This window comes from Chiloscyllium punctatum, chromosome 35, assembly GCF_047496795.1.
Source record: "Chiloscyllium punctatum isolate Juve2018m chromosome 35, sChiPun1.3, whole genome shotgun sequence".
Classification (NCBI taxonomy): Eukaryota; Metazoa; Chordata; class Chondrichthyes; order Orectolobiformes; family Hemiscylliidae; genus Chiloscyllium; species Chiloscyllium punctatum.
Genome location: NC_092773.1, coordinates 8,127,686 through 8,144,033, shown reverse-complemented (window position 1 = coordinate 8,144,033; position 16,348 = coordinate 8,127,686). Strand labels below are relative to the sequence as shown.

The following is a 16,348-nucleotide window of genomic DNA, read 5'->3' as shown; positions in this document are numbered from 1 at the left end:
GCCGGTGTGTAACGGGGAAGGGGAACGTCAGTGCCGGTGTGTAACGGGGAAGGGGAACGTCAGTGCCGGTGTGTAACGGGGAAGGGGAACGTCAGTAACAGGGAAGGGGAACGTCAGTAACAGGGAAGGGGAATGTCAGTGCCGGTGTGTAACGGGGAAGGGGAACGTCAGTAACAGGGAAGGGGAACGTCAGTAACAGGGAAGGGGGACGTCAGTGCCGGTTTGTAACGGGGAAGGGGAACGTCAGTAACAGGGAAGGGGAACGTCAGTGCCGGTGTGTAACGGGGAAGGGGAACGTCAGTAACAGGGAAGGGGAACGTCAGTAACAGGGAAGGGGAACGTCAGTAACAGGGAAGGGGAACGTCAGTGCCGGTGTGTAACGGGGAAGGGGAACGTCAGTGCCGGTGTGTAACGGGGAAGGGACACGTCAGTAACAGGGAAGGGGAACGTCAGTGCTGGAGTGTAACGGGGAAGGGGAACGTCAGTGCCGGTGTGTAACGGGGAAGGGGAACGTCAGTGCCGGTGTGTAACGGGGAAGGGGAACGTCAGTGCCGGTGTGTAACGGGGAAGGGGAACGTCAGTGCCGGTGTGTAACGGGGAAGGGACACGTCAGTAACAGGGAAGGGGAACGTCAGTGCTGGTGTGTAACGGGGAAGGGGAACGTCAGTGCCGGTGTGTAACGGGGAAGGGGAACGTCAGTAACAGGGAAGGGGAACGTCAGTGCCGGTGTGTAACGGGGAAGGGGAACGTCAGTAACAGGGAAGTGGAACGTCAGTGCTGGTGTGTTACGGGGAAGGGGAACGTCAGTGTCGGTGTGAAACGGGGAAGGGGAACGTTAGTGCTGGTGTGTAACGGGGAAGGGGAATGTCAGTGCCGGTGTGTAACGGGGAAGGGGAACGTCAGTGCCGGTGTGTAACGGGGAAGGGGATGGTCAGTAACATGGAAGGGGAACGTCAGTGCCGGTGTGTAACGGGGAAGGGGAACGTCAGTAACAGGGAAGGGGAACGTCAGTGCCGGTGTGTAACGGGGAAGGGGATGGTCAGTAACAGGGAAGGGGAACGTCAGTGCCGGTGTTTAACGGGGAAGGGGAACGTCAGTAACAGGGAAGGAGAACGTCAGTAACAGGGAAGGGGAACGTCAGTGCCGGTGTTTAACGGGGAAGGGGTACGTCAGTAACAGGGAAGGAGAACGTCAGTAACAGGGAAGGGGAACGTCAGTAACAGGGAAGGGGAACGTCAGTGCCGGTGTGTAACGGGGAAGGGGAACGTCAGTGTCGGTGTGTAACGGGGAAGGGGAACGTCAGTGTCGGTGTGTAACGGGGAAGGGACACGTCAGTAACAGGGAAGGGGAACGTCAGTGCTGGTGTGTAACGGGGAAGGGGAACGTCAGTGCCGGTGTGTAACGGGGAAGGGGAACGTCAGTAACAGGGAAGGGGAACGTCAGTAACAGGGAAGGGGAACGTCAGTAACAGGGAAGGGGAACGTCAGTAACAGGGAAGGGGAACGTCAGTAACAGGGAAGGGGAACGTCAGTGCCGGTGTGTAACGGGGAAGGGGAACGTCAGTGCCGGTGTGTAACGGGGAAAGGGAACGTCAGTGCCAGTGTGTAACAGGGACGGGGAATGTCAGTGCCGGTGTGTAACGGGGAAGGGGAACGTCAGTAACAGGGAAGGGGAACGTCAGTGCCGGTGTGTAACGGGGAAGGGGATGGTCAGTAACAGGGAAGGGGAACGTCAGTGCCGGTGTGTAACGGGGAAGGGGAACGTCAGTAACAGGGAGGGGGAACGTCAGTGCCGGTGTGTAACGGGGAAGGGGAACGTCAGTGCCGGTGTGTAACGGGGAAGGGGAACGTCAGTGCCGGTGTTTAACGGGGAAGGGGAACGTCAGTAACAGGGAAGGAGAACGTCAGTAACAGGGAAGGGGAACGTCAGTAACAGGGAAGGGGAACGTCAGTAACAGGGAAGGGGAACGTCAGTAACAGGGAAGGGGAACGTCAGTAACAGGGAAGGGGAACGTCAGTGCCGGTGTGTAACGGGGAAGGGGAACGTCAGTAACATGGAAGGGGAACATCAGTAACAGGGAAGGGGAACGTCAGTGTCGGTGTGTAACGGGGAAGGGGAACGTCAGTGCCGGTGTGTAACGGGGAAGGGGAACGTCAGTAACAGGGAAGGGGAACGTCAGTGTCGGTGTGTAACGGGGAAGGGGAACGTCAGTGTCGGTGTGTAACGGGGAAGGGGAACGTCAGTAACAGGGAAGGGGAACGTCAGTAACAGGGAAGGGGAACGTCAGTGCTGGTGTGTAACGGGGAAGGGGAACGTCAGTAACAGGGAAGGGGAACGTCAGTGCCGGTGTGTAACGGGGAAGGGGAACGTCAGTGTCGGTGTGTAACGGGGAAGGGGAACGTCAGTGCTGGTGTGTAACGGGGAAGGGGAACGTCAGTGTCGGTGTGTAACGGGGAAGGGGAACGTCAGTAACAGGGAAGGGGAACGTCAGTAACAGGGAAGGGGAACGTCAGTGCCGGTGTGTAACGGGGAAGGGGAACGTCAGTGCCGGTGTGTAACGGGGAAGGGGAACGTCAGTAACAGGGAAGGGGAACGTCAGTGCCGGTGTGTAACGGGGAAGGGGAACGTCAGTGCCGGTGTGTAACGGGGAAGGGGAACGTCAGTAACAGAGAAGGGGAATGTCAGTAACAGGGAAGGGGAATGTCAGTGCCGGTGTGTAACGGGGAAGGGGAACGTCAGTAACAGGGAAGGGGAACGTCAGTGCCGGTGTGTAACGGGGAAGGGGAACGTCAGTGCCGGTGTGTAACGGGGAAGGGGAACGTCAGTAACAGGGAAGGGGAACGTCAGTAACAAGGAAGGGGAACGTCAGTGCTGGTGTGTAACGGGGAAGGGGAATGTCAGTGCCGGTGTGTAACGGGGAAGGGGAATGTCAGTGCCGGTGTGTAACGGGGAAGGGGATGGTCAGTAACAGGGAAGGGGAACGTCAGTGCCGGTGTGTAACGGGGAAGGGGAACGTCAGTAACAGGGAAGGGGAACGTCAGTGCCGGTGTGTAACGGGGAAGGGGAACGTCAGTGCCGGTGTGTAACGGGGAAGGGGAACGTCAGTAACAGGGAAGGAGAACGTCAGTAACAGGGAAGGGGAATGTCTTTGCTGGTGTGTAACGGGGAAGGGGAACGTCAGTGTCGGTGTGTAACGGGGAAGGGGAACGTCAGTAACAGGGAAGGGGAACGTCAGTAACAGGGAAGGGGAACGTCAGTAACAGGGAAGGGGAACGTCAGTGCCGGTGTGTAACGGGGAAGGGGAACGTCAGTGCCGGTGTGTAATGGGGAAGGGGAACGTCAGTAACAGAGAAGGGGCACGTCAGTAACAGGGAAGGGGCACGTCAGTAACAGGGAAGGGGCACGTCAGTAACAGGGAAGGGGAACGTCAGTAACAGGGAAGGGGAACGTCAGTAACAGGGAAGGGGAACGTCAGTAACAGGGAAGGGGAACGTCAGTAACGGGGAAGGGGAACGTCAGTGCCGGTGTGTAACGGGGAAGGGGAACGTCAGTGCCGGTGTGTAATGGGGAAGGGGAACGTCAGTGCCGGTGTGTAACGGGGAAGGGGAACGTCAGTAACAGAGAAGGGGAACGTCAGTAACAGGGAAGGGGAACGTCAGTAACAGGGAAGGGGAACGTCAGTAACAGGGAAGGGGAACGTCAGTGCCGGTGTGTAACGGGGAAGGGGAACGTCAGTGCCGGTGTGTAACGGGGAAGGGGAACGTCAGTAACAGGGAAGGGGAACGTCAGTGCCGGTGTGTAACGGGGAAGGGGAACGTCAGTAACAGGGAAGGGGAACGTCAGTAACAGGGAAGGGGAACGTCAGTAACAGGGAAGGGGAACGTCAGTAACAGGGAAGGGGAACGTCAGTGCCGGTGTGTAACGGGGAAGGGGAACGTCAGTGCCGGTGTGTAACGGGGAAGGGGAACGTCAGTAACAGGGAAGGGGAACGTCAGTGCCGGTGTGTAACGGGGAAGGGGAACGTCAGTAACAGAGAAGGGGAACGTCAGTAACAGGGAAGGGGAACGTCAGTGCCGGTGTGTAACGGGGAAGGGGAACGTCACGTGATGTAGCGAGAAACACAGAATAAGTGGAGAGATGGAAGGTTAGCTTTTGAAATGGGTTGGGCTCTGTAGTTGTTTCTGGCCCTGGGCAGGGCAGTTGCCCTCACATCCTGTCATGTGGCTTTGTCTCACACTGCTTTCTTCCTCCTATGATGTGCCTTAAAAGGTGATACCGAAATGTGTTTTGTTTCTGTTGTGACACACCTACCTTTTTCAGTACAGTGTACACGTCCATCTCGACCTGCATCACAAACAGGTCTGTTGAACTGATCAGTTTCTCCATCACACCGACGCTAGGGGGGAGGAGGAGAAAAGGCACCACTTTATGAACTGAACAACACACCAACAACAGCATCAATCCCAAACATTTCAACAGACAGAGAGCTGGAGCAGCAAAGGACGGAAGGAGTTGCAGAAGTGAGGCAAGGGGAGGGGGGGAGAAACACAGCAGATCAGACCACCGTTGTGGAGAGGATAAACATCGATTCCATCATATCTGGAAACTATCAGAGATCCATGTTCCCTGGTGGCTGTGCACCTGCTCACGTCCCTCCTGCAACACAGGATTGGAAGTGAGCTGAACAAAGTTCCAACATGGCACTTGGTGAGAACTGTTGTTGACTGGATGGAAACAGTTCAGCTTTTGGTTCTGATTATTCGGAAACAGCAACGCTCCTTGGTAAACACAGTGTTAAACTGAACAAGAATTAGACTGACTGAACACAAAAGCTGTGTCTCCTGACTGAGAAAAATGATTCATTCCTCTGGTCCCTGTCACAGCTTCTCAGCGACAGTTGGGAGTGCTGTGTAATGGCTGGGAATTTCTGTTCCTCGTGTTTGTGAGCTACACGGAGAGATCTCCGGTTCAAGGGCAGCCTATTACAAGGGCCAAGTCTGAGGGTGGACACCAAATGACCGGCTGCAATGTGGAACAATGTCTCACATTTACAGGCCATTCCGCCCATCGACACTTCTCTGAAAGACCTATCTCATCAACCAGACTCCCACTGCCCTTTCCTGCTGCAAACTTTTGTTCACCACCCCCAGTTTATCTGAATCCTTTTTCTTTCTTTCCCCAAGTGCCTGCAGACATCAGGTCCATTTTAATATTCGTATGGGACATTCCAGCTCACTCCCCCTCCCCCCACACCAATCAGCACCTGTCTTATCAGGAGTAATTCACATTTTCACCTTGAATTCACGAGCCACAAGCAACATTTCAGCAGCAAACGCTGTGTTTGGTCATTACCTGAGATCCTTCAGCAGCTCCACATTCTGATGTGTCATCAGGTTGTTTAAAAGCCACTCAAAGCATCTGCAAAGGAACAATGAAGATGTGAGTGGCTTGGAACTGCTGCAGCTTGGTATTTCTGTGCTGGTGAGCAGGAACAACAATTCCTCTGACTGCAAGTGTACCTGCATCATTTGGGGGGGGGGGGGGGGGGGGGGGGGCGGGGAGAGGACAATATCAACAACAAGCCCACAGAAGCAGCACTGGGAAACGGCAGGACAGTATCAGAAACTTACCTTTGTTTCACAGAGTCCAGGCCGTAGGTCCCTGCCGCTGTATAGAAGCCACAGACTGACTTGGAAGTGATAGTCTCCTTCATGGTTTCCCCACACTGCTGAATCAGAGCGTCCTTTGGAAAACAGGCAGGAGAGAATAAAGAGGCGGTCAGCAAAACGGACACAGAGGCAGAGGCTGTGTGATCCTCCCCCCACCCCACCCACCTCAGTCCCACCCAGCCACCACCAGGATGAGAACACACAGACACTTGGCACCAAGTGCCCAACAGCAAATGAGAAACCTGGTCTTATGTGACACTGGCAGCTGGCCTACATTCATCTGGCCAGTGGGAACATCTGGAGGACCAGGTACTGTCTTCCCAAGGGCATGTGGGATCAGCTCTCGCTCTGGAAAAAGCAAGAGACCTTGTGACTGAAATCAAAACACAGCAGAGACTCAGCAGGTTTGGCAGCACCTGTGGGGAGGAAATGTTCTGAGTCCAAATTCCCAACTGCAGGGGGGAATAGGAGCCGGAAAGCTGATTTTTGTTTTGGTCTTGCAGACAGGCTGAGGAGAAGCAAGGGGAACGAATCAGAAAGAGCAAAGGAAGAGTGCATCATGCTGCAGAAGGGATTGAGCAGAAGAGAGAAGGTGTGCTGAAAGAGTAATTCATACTGAAGTCAAACTCTGCTCTGCACAGATGCTGCCGGACCTGCTGAGCTTCTGATTATATTTCAGATTAACAGCACATGGAGGACTTCACCTTTATTCAAAATCTTCACTGACCAAACAGCCATTTCAATGAGGCAACGGGTTGAATGGCCTCTCTCAGACAGCTGGACGTTACCCTCCTAACCCCTCAGGTGGATGTGTCCCTGCCAGTGCTCACCTGTAACACACATCTGAACGACAGGCATCGAGTCACACATCATGGAAACAGAGCTCTCGATCCAACTTTCATCCCACACTCAGCTCATCCCACCTGCCTGCTCTCAGCCCATATCCCTCCAAACATTTCTGGTTCATCAACTTCCCCAAACACCTTTCAAATCTTGTCCCTGTACCTGCATCCTCCACCACTTCCTCAGGAAGGTCCGACCACACATGAACCACTCTCTCCTGGTAAAAACAAAGGTGGCCCTCATGTCTTTTTCACATCTTGCTCCTATCACCTTAAAAACATGCCCCGAGGCTTGAAATCCCCCACCCTCAGCCAATGACACTGGTGTTCATGCAATCCATGCCCTTGTGATTTTATAACCCTCTCACCCTCCAACACTCCAGTGAAAAAGTCCCAGCCTCTCCTTATAAAGCAAACCCTTCATTCTCAGCAAATCTCTCTGAACCCTGTCCAGCATAATGGTATCCTTCTGATCACAGAGCGAGTAGAACTGCACACAGTACTCCAGGAGAGAGTGCACCAACGTCCTGGCCAACCTCAGTGTGATATCCCACAATGAAAAGGTGTGCTGCACTGAGACAACGTTCTGTGTTCACAATGATGGGCTTGATCTAACAATGAGAACTGCTGTAAATAAGGAACCCATTGCACAGTTGCTCACACAACAGATACACCTCAATCATTTTCCCATTGCTCTTACAAAGTGACAATGGGCTTATCCAGCTCATTGTTCTTCACAATGCACCGAGTTGTGAAACACACAGGTAAAGGGGGTAGTTGCTCCAGCTACACGGGAAATGGATCAAACATCCAGTCCCCACTGGGTAAGCACATTGCCCCCAGAGGGGGAGGGACTCCAAGCTTTACAAATATCCTCACAGGAGAGACTCAGACGTGCCCCTCATTCAGGGCCTGTGGGGAGATGATAAACCCAGCTGGGTGTCTGCTCACTCCTGCTGGAAAATGTGTGTGTACACCCCCACCCCAACACAGTCTGGACAGCAATGAGGAAATGCCAACCATTCAGACAGGGAGCAGGATCTAAATCCACTGGGGACACATCCTTTCCCAGTTTTGGGAAGTCTGGATATCTTGCTTTGGACAATTATCAAAACTGGACTCACAATGTGAACTGGAGCTGTCGATTCAATGGGGAAAGATATTTTACAACATTCCTCGTGGACCGAGAGAAATAGGAATGCTTCCAAACAGAAGGCGAGCACTGTTGGGCATTGGCTATCACTCCACTGTGTCACCATTGGCAGCTGGGAGATCTCTCTACCCATTCACCCATCCCCTCCCCAGGTAACTGTGGCCCATCCTCCCTCACAAACAAGAGAATCAAACCACTGCCCCTTAACAGTCAACATCACTGTTCCCACTGAATCCCCCACTGTCAACATCCTGAGCATTACCATGAACCAGAAACTCTATTGGACTGACCACATAAATACACTGGTTCCAAGAGCAGGTATGAGAATCCTGCAGCAACTATCACACCTCCTAACTCCCCAAAACCCTTCCACAACAAAACAGTAAGATGCAATACTCCCCACTTGCCTGGATAGGGGCAGCTCCAACAACACGCAAGAAACATATCCCCATCCAGGACAAAGCAGCCACTTGATTGGCAACACATCCACAAGCATCCACTCTATTGCCGACACTCAGTCACAGCAGAGTGCACCAACGACAAGATGCCCCTCAAAAATTCACTAAAGATGCTTCAACAACAATTTCCAAACCCACAACTGGTACCATAAAGGAGGCCAAGGGCAGCAGGTACATCGGTATACCACCCCCTGCAAGTTGCCCTCCCAGTCCCTCCCCATCCTGATTTGGAAATATCTCGCCGTTCCTTCACTGTCACTGGGTCAGAATCCTGGAAGTCACAGCTGAGCAGCAGTTTAAGAACACAGTTCACCACCATGTTCTCCAGGGTATTGTGTGGTGACACCCATATCCCATGAGTGACTGATACAGCTTCCAGCTCCTCTGAAGGAGTGGTTTCACCTCCCTAGTCTGCTCCCAAGGCTACCCCTAATTCCTGTTCGATGCAATTCAGCTGAAGTGGTCTGCACTGAAATCTTTGATGCACGGGCCTCCTTAGCCTTATCATCTCCCTCTCACCTGGATCGTGCAAATGTGACTTGAAATGGACCTGTGTTCTGTTTGCAAACCACTCTCCATCCTCACCACTCACTGAGCAAGGTTTCATATCAGTCTGAAGGTTTATTATTGACTGTATGATAGTGATAGTCCTTAACTGACCATCTCCACACAGATAGCTCCGAAATACTTGATTCCTGTGAAGGCTTACACCTTGTATATCTTCCCCAGAGCCAGTCCCAGCCCAACCAATCACTGGTGATAAAAGTGAACCTGGATGGACAGGAGAAGAGATTCGGTTTGATCCTAATGCATTGTGTGTGCTGGTCTGAACCATATTCCGTGGCAATGCTTCCCCCAGCTCCCCGACCCCAGTGATGATCGACAGAAGAATTCCGGCCGGATCTCTGACCTGACCTGATGTTGTGAGCCCCTGCAACTGTCAGCCAGCTCTCTGAGCTGGAGCAAACAGGCTGCACATCTAAGCACTGAGTCTCACAGCAAACAGGCTTTTACTGCTGATGCACTGGAGGCCTGTGGAGTGGTAACCTAGCAACGGCCTGCATCTCCCAGCGAGGGAGGGAGCTGGAAAAAGCCAAATATAGCAGCTTTCCTCTCAAACAGAAGGGGACAAAGGCAAGGAGCTGACACAACTCACTGATTCGATGTGAGCTCCCTGTGACCAGCAGTAGGCAGGAAACATGTGCACTCTGAATGACTGACACAGGCATGGGAACTGACAGGAACTCTGTTATAAACCTCTCATCACATTTAGCTCCGGCACCCCAGCAACCTCACAGCATTCGGAGATCTCTGCCCTTTCCCAATTCTGGACTCGAGCATTAGCTTGATTTGAACCGCTCTGGCATTGTCACTTTATTGTGAGCTCTGGCAATGCACCTCTCTCTCCTCCTTTCCAACAGTCCATCAAACCTGCCTCTGGGACCCAGCTTTTCCTGGCTGCCTGGGGGGGGGGTTAGAAACCCTTTGGCCCTTGGGGCTGTTTGGTTGTGCTGCCTGTGAGGTGCCAGTCAGAATTGCCTTATATCAGGTCACCATGACAGGCAGAGCATAGCAGTAAGACTGACTCCCTCTGTCCCTCTCCAGCTGATTTTCGCCAGGGGAGTGGATTAAACCTGGCACTGGCTGTAACAGCACATGTAGACAGCTCAGCTCCATGGACAGCTAAGCAGATACCTGAACTTGTCTCACTCTATAGCACTGTCTGCTGGTTCCACACAATATTCTGCCTTCTCCCCGGAACACTGCAAAAGGAGGTATCATAAAATTAACTCGGACTCATGACAACATTGTTCACCGGTCAGTCAGGCATTCCTTCCAATCCTCTGATACAGTACAACAGGGACCGTACATTCACTGAACCTGCCAACACACAGCATGGGAGCACAAGGATACCGAGACACAGAAACAAATACAGTTCAGAAAGATCAAAACCGTCCCTGGTCAAACAGTGAGGTTTTCATGTCAGCTTCTAATTAGGCAAGGTACTGTGGGACAGGGGTGTGTGCAGTGCATTCCAGTGTATGGAGGCAGAGCCACCAGGAGCAAAGTGATAAAGATGAAGGAAGTGACAGAAATAGGCAGGGGTCAGGGGGTGAGGACTGTCTCTGCTTACAAACACTGAGGCAAGAACAAAAGCAACAACCATCTTTGAATCGAGACCAACAGACTGTCTCTGTGTATCTTACCAGCTGTAGCATGCAGGCTGCTGCCAGAATGGTCACCACGCGACTGGGATGAATTAAGACATCATCTCGGTACAGCGAGCCAAAAGCCACTTGCAGAGCTGCAGGAGGAGAACGGAATAAATGTTCAACATCCCACATACACAGCACTTGGAATTCAGCCAGATTCCTCAAATCAGCACGATTCTGAGCACAAACGTGATGATGTTCATGACATGCACCACGACAAGAGTCCTGGGATCGACCAACATTTTCTCTCCATCTATTTCCCTTGCCGACACCATTTTTGTGCAGCCCTCATTCAGCAGGATGGTGGTCCCAGAACAAGTGCCAAGCAACCACTAACCAAAACCAGTCTTTGTCCACCGCCTTTGGACTCTTTGATGTCTGTCCCTGTCCCTCTGGTAGTAAGCCAGAGATCATTTCCTTTGTCATCTTGTTTTTAAATTTGGAACTTTTTCATGATTCACTCATGGGATGTTAGAATCACTGGCTGGGCCCATATTTATTACCATGTCCCTACTAACCCTCCTTGAGAAGGTGGGGGTGAGCTGCCTTCTTGAACCGCTGCAGTTCATGTGCTTTAGGTAGACCCACAATGCCCTTGGGAGGGAATTCCCAGGATTTTGATCCAGCGACACTGAAGGAATGGCGATATATTTCTAAGTCAGGATGGGGAATGGCTTGGAGGTGAACCTGCAGGGGGTAGTGTTCCCATGTATCTGCTACCCTTGTCCTTCCAGATGGACGTGGTCGTGCGTTTGGAAGGTGCTGTCAGAGGATCTTTGGTGAATTACTGCAGTGTATCTTGTAGACACACAGAGCGTCGGTGGTGGAGGGAGTGGATGTTTGTGAACGAGGTACCAATCAAGTGACAGCTCTGTCCTGGATGGTGCCAAGCATCTCGTGTGTTATAGGAAGTGGGGAGATTTCCATCACACTCCTGCCTTGTGCCTTGTAGATGGCATAGAGTCTTTGCGGAGTCAGGTGGTGTGTTACACATGGTCACCAACCCCCCCAGGATGCAACTTACTAAAGAGAGAAAGAGCACGAGAGTGAGAGAGAGAGAGAGAGAGAGAGAGGAGGGGGGAGAGAACTTCTTTCACCTGAGGTGATTGGTTCATTCAGTCCTGGGTCATGTATAAGCTACCACTCCCAGAACATCGCCAGTTTGAAGAAATGCCCTTCAGCCATCATGCTAGAGAGGTAACATAACTTTCCTGGCAGAACAGAACAGTATGTAATGTTCCTGCCCGCCCCACCAGGAACATGACTACAGTGCCATAGTGTGGTGCTGGAAGATGAGGAGACCATTCGAGCCATCATCTCTGCACCTGCGTGAACAGTGCTATGCTCCTGTCCCAGCCCGTTACTGGACAGAAGGGCCCATATACCTTCTTCCTTTGCTGATTACCCTGCTGTGTCTCTGTCTCGGATGGCAGCTCAGAACCCAAAACACACTCTTGCAGTGATACTGTGCTACAGGTGGCAGATGGAGCACACCACCTAGCCTGCCATTCCCAGACCATCTTCATTTCCTAGTTCCCACTCAGACCAAGGTACTGCCCTGCAGTGTCTGCTTCCCCCCCCCCAACTCTGTGATGTTCATGGGGGTGGAGTGTTGAGAAAATACTGGAGTTAATCTGAGTGGACCAACATTTGGCCAGCTCTCACTTGTCCTTGTCTGGCTGACCAATATAGCTGGGAAATGCTCAACAGTCCAGACCGCAGACAAGGAACAGGGCTTGAGCAGACACAATAAGTAGGACTGCGTGCTGCAGGGTAATTGTTGAAGCATCCAAGATGAAAAGCAAACAAATTTCCGGTAGGTTAGCAGGAAGCGAACCACCGACACTGGAACTGGTCACCTAAGTGGGGTTGCAATCCTTCAGGGCCCCCTGACAACTCAAAATGATGCTTGCTTCCTTCCGCCTTTCTCAAGTTGCAGCTCCCTAGAGATCCCTGTGCTGGGATTTACCAGAACAAACAATCTCTCCAAACACATGAGATTCAAACAGGGAAGAAGCCGCTCAGAGTAAACAGCAACTCTGCTACTGAGTGTCAATCCTGACAGGGCCTCCAGGCAGTGATGGGGCCTCAGGCTGCAGTTTGGGGAAACCCCACTCTCTGCCTGCTCCCAACTATATCCAGTCCAGGAAACAGCAAGGCAACAATGTGAATTGCACTAACACCTGTCACATCCCCTGGATGACCCAAAGTGCTTCTCTGCCAATGAAGAACCCTCCAAAGTGTTGTCACAATGCCAGGGTGCTCGATACATATGGGGGTGAGGAACTCAACCTCCTGCGCTGGAAGACACCACCATCCCCTTTCCGAGTCACTGCCCACATAATGTGCTGGATAAACGCAGGAGGTCTGGCAGCACCGTGTGTACAGGCAAAGTGCAGCTCCACAAACCCATGACACACTCAGAAACTGTGGGGCTGGGAAAGCACAGCAGGTCAGGCAGCACCCGAGGAGCAGCAGAGTCAATGTTTCGGGCAAGAGCCAAGGGGGCTGAGGGGGGAATGGGAGGGGGGTGGAAGGCAACTGGGAATGTACGAGGTAGATGGAGGTGGGAGTGATAGACCAGAAGGGTGGGTGGAGTTGATAGGTGGGAAGGAAGATAGATAGCTAGGTGAAGAGGGCGGTGCCGAGTTAGAGGGTTGGATGTGAGCTAAGGTTGGGGAGGGAAAATGAGGAAACTGGTGGAATCCATACTGATGCCATGGGGTTGGAAGATGAGGCATTCTTCCTCCTGGCGTTGGGTAGTACGGGTTTGGCAATGGAAGAGGCCCAGGACGTGCATGGCCTTGGCGGAGTGGGAGAAATCAAAGTATTCGGCCATAGGGTGGTGGGGTTGCTTGTTCTCCGAAACATTCTGTGAATCGCTGTCCTGTCTCCCCAATGCAGAGGAGACATATGAAGAGCAACAGACACAGTAGATGAGATGTTTGGATGTGCAGGTAAATCTCTGCCAGACAAGGAAGCATCTTTTGGAGCAGTGGATAGAGGTGAAGGGGGGGGAAAGGTGTGGATGCAGGTTTGACACCTCTTGGCAGGAGGTGCCGGGAGTGGAGGGGGAGTTGGTAGGGTGCGTGGACCTAATGAGGGAGTGGCAGAGGGAATGGTCTCTGCAGAATGCCGACAGGGGTGGGGACGGAAATATATCTCTGGTGGTGGGATCTATGTGATGGAAATGGCGGAGGATGATATGTTGTATCCGCAGGTTGGTGAGGTGGAAGGGGAGGACCAGGGGGTTGTGTCCTTGTTGTGTTGGGAGGGGTGGGGTTCCAGGGTGGAGGCACAGGAAGTGGACGAGATGCGCAGGAAGGCGTTGTTGATCACGTGGGAGAGGCCTTGAAGTTGGAGGCCATCTGGGGTATTCTGGAGTGGAATTACTCCTCCTGGGAGCAGCTGTGGTGGAGGCGGAGGAATTCGAAGTATGAGACAGCGATTCTTCTGGAGGCAGGGTAGGTGGTGGTGTAGTCCAGGCAGCTGTGGGAGTCAGTGGGTTTGAAGTTGATGTCTGTGTTGAATTGGTTGCCAAAAATGAATATGGAGAGGTCCAGGAAGGGGAGGGAGGTGTCTCAGATGGCCCAGGTGAACTCGAGTTCAGGATGGAAGGTGTTTGTGAAATTGATGAACTGCTGAACTTCCTTGTAGGAGCACGAGGTGGCACAATGTAACAGAGACAAAGGTTGGGAGTGCTGCCGGTGTTCGCTGCGAAAGATGGTCTGTTCCGTGTACCCAATGAAGAGGCAGGCAAAGCTGGGGCCCATGCAGGTGCCCAAGGCTACCCCTTTGGTTTGGAGGATTCAAAGGAGAAATTATTGAAGGTGAGAATTATTGAAGTTCAGCCAATTGAATCAGCCCCCTTGTGATCCACCCCCTCCCCCCACCCTCAACAGTCCTGATGACGATGTTTGAAACATCGATTCTCCTGCTCCTCAGATGCTGTCCGACCTGCTGTGCTTATCCAGCACCACCCCTTTTTGACTCTGATCTCCAGCATCTGCAGTCTTCACACTTGGCTAATCCCTCAGCAGAGTTGAGAACAGAGGAACCTCGATTATTCGAACGACACAAGCGGGGAGTATTTTGCTCGTATAATCGAATGCTGGATAACACAGTTTAGCCAAGCATTGGGACCTTGCGATGTTGCCGGTAATCCAAAATTTGGGTAATGAGGTTCCTGTGTAAAGTCAAGAATGGAGCAGGCAAGAGGGAGAGGGAAGGTGGAGTCCAAAACCCAAGGGCAGGTCATTGACACAGTGGAGGGCAGAAGAGATTCAATGACTGGAGGTCTCAAAGCACAGCATCAATGCTTAAGGTTATGGGACAAAGGATGAAAGCAGAGCTGTGTTCAGGGTGCTCGCCTCTCCACACACACTTTGTCTCTCTCTCTCTGCACTGGCCTGTTGAGTGTTCCCAGCATTGTCTGTTTTCAGTTCAGATTCCAGCCATTTGTTGTCTATTTGCTGTCCAAAGATGCCCAGGTTCGAGGGATTGGCCATGCTAAATTCCGGGGATGTGGAGGAGAGGTGGGTTAGCCATTGGAAATGCAGGGTCACAGGGACATGGTAAGGGGTGGCATGGTAAAAACAATGACTCCAGCTGCTGGAAACCAGAGTCTAGATTAGAGTGGTGCTGGAAAAGCGCAGCAGTTCAGGCAGCATCTGAGGAGCAGGAAAATCGACGTTTCGGGCAAAAGCCTTTCATCATGAATACAGGCTGAGAGCCTGAAGGGTGGAGAGATAAATGAGAGGAGGGTGGGGGTGGGGAGAAAGTTGCATACAGTACAATCGGTGAGTGGTGAAGGGGATGGAGATTGGGGGGAGGGGAGGGTGGAGTGGACAGGTGGAAAAGAAGATAGGCAGGTAGGACAAGTCATGGGACAGTGCTGAGCTGGAAGATTGGAACTGGGGTAAGATGGGGGAAGGGGAAATGAGAAGGAGTAGGATGTTCTTCAGAGAGTCAGTGTGAACTCGATGTGCCAAATGGCCTGCTTCCACACTACAGGGATTCAGTGGGCAGCGGGGAGAGAAAAGCAAAGAGACCAGGAAATAAAATCCTCAACTGCCTGGGAAGAAAAAGCAACAGTACAAATACTCAGATTATAAATCACAAATGTGCGAGAAGAGAAAGCAAAATACCTCTGTGATGGGACTTCAGTGAGTACGGGGGAATACAGAAATATTTCCTGAAAGCTTGTGCCATCAAACAGAAGAGGAAAACCTGCTTGTTGATTCGTGATCAGAAAGAGCAGAGCTTACAACTGCCTGAATGTGTTGCTTGGTCCATGTGAAGATGGATGAGGTGGAGTCAGCTGGGGTGGAAGCTTCAGTGAGCTCCCATGTGGTCTTCCTGAAGCAGTCCCAGGTCCTTTGATCATCACGTTGTGACTGCAGGGGGAGTGCAGTGAGAAACTTTATTCCAACACTTGCAAAAGAGTTGTGCCATGTGTTGTGTCGGTGATGGATGATTTTACATGAGATCACATGACAAACCTCCAACGATGAGAAAACTGATGGGGAGCAAGTGGAGAGTAACTTTGAAGAGAATGATCATTCAAAATGGTGGAGCTAACCCTGGCAGATCAGGTCGCTTATTCCTGCTGCATGTTCATCTTTTAACAGAAATCACTTCAAATCCAGTGGATTTTAAAAAGGACATGAACAGAGAAAGACCTTTTTTATTTATAAATCCAGGAAGTGAAATGTCACTTCAGTTGCAAAACAGAAGAAGTTGTGCTCTGTTCTTCCATGAGACAGCAAGTGTACGGTCATCAGCAAGTTGGGAAATTTACATTTGATTCCAGAAATAATAGGTGAATAAATATGAATGCTTGTCATCTTTCAAAGGAAGTATTGCTCACATTCTGATAAATTGAGACAAAGCATAATGAATTAGCCTGTAGCAATGAAACAAAATCCTACTGGATGCTCATGTGCAGAACGGTACAAAATTGAATTACCTCCTTGCAAATAAATCATTTTGACTAAATGTATATCTTCATTCA

At 51.7% G+C, this 16,348-nt stretch overlaps 1 protein-coding gene across 1 annotated transcript in view; it reads right to left on the bottom strand.

Annotated features, from left to right (window-relative positions):
• Window positions 1–16,348, bottom strand: part of gmcl1 (germ cell-less, spermatogenesis associated) — a 55,876-nt gene that overhangs the window by 25,952 nt on the left and 13,576 nt on the right. The window contains exons 4-7 of the mRNA XM_072553895.1: window positions 10,330–10,427; window positions 5,631–5,743; window positions 5,353–5,418; window positions 4,312–4,396 (exon numbers count right to left, since the gene is read on the bottom strand). Coding sequence (XP_072409996.1) covers window positions 4,312–4,396; window positions 5,353–5,418; window positions 5,631–5,743; window positions 10,330–10,427 — 362 coding nt within the window. The remainder of the gene's footprint in view (window positions 1–4,311; window positions 4,397–5,352; window positions 5,419–5,630; window positions 5,744–10,329; window positions 10,428–16,348) is intronic.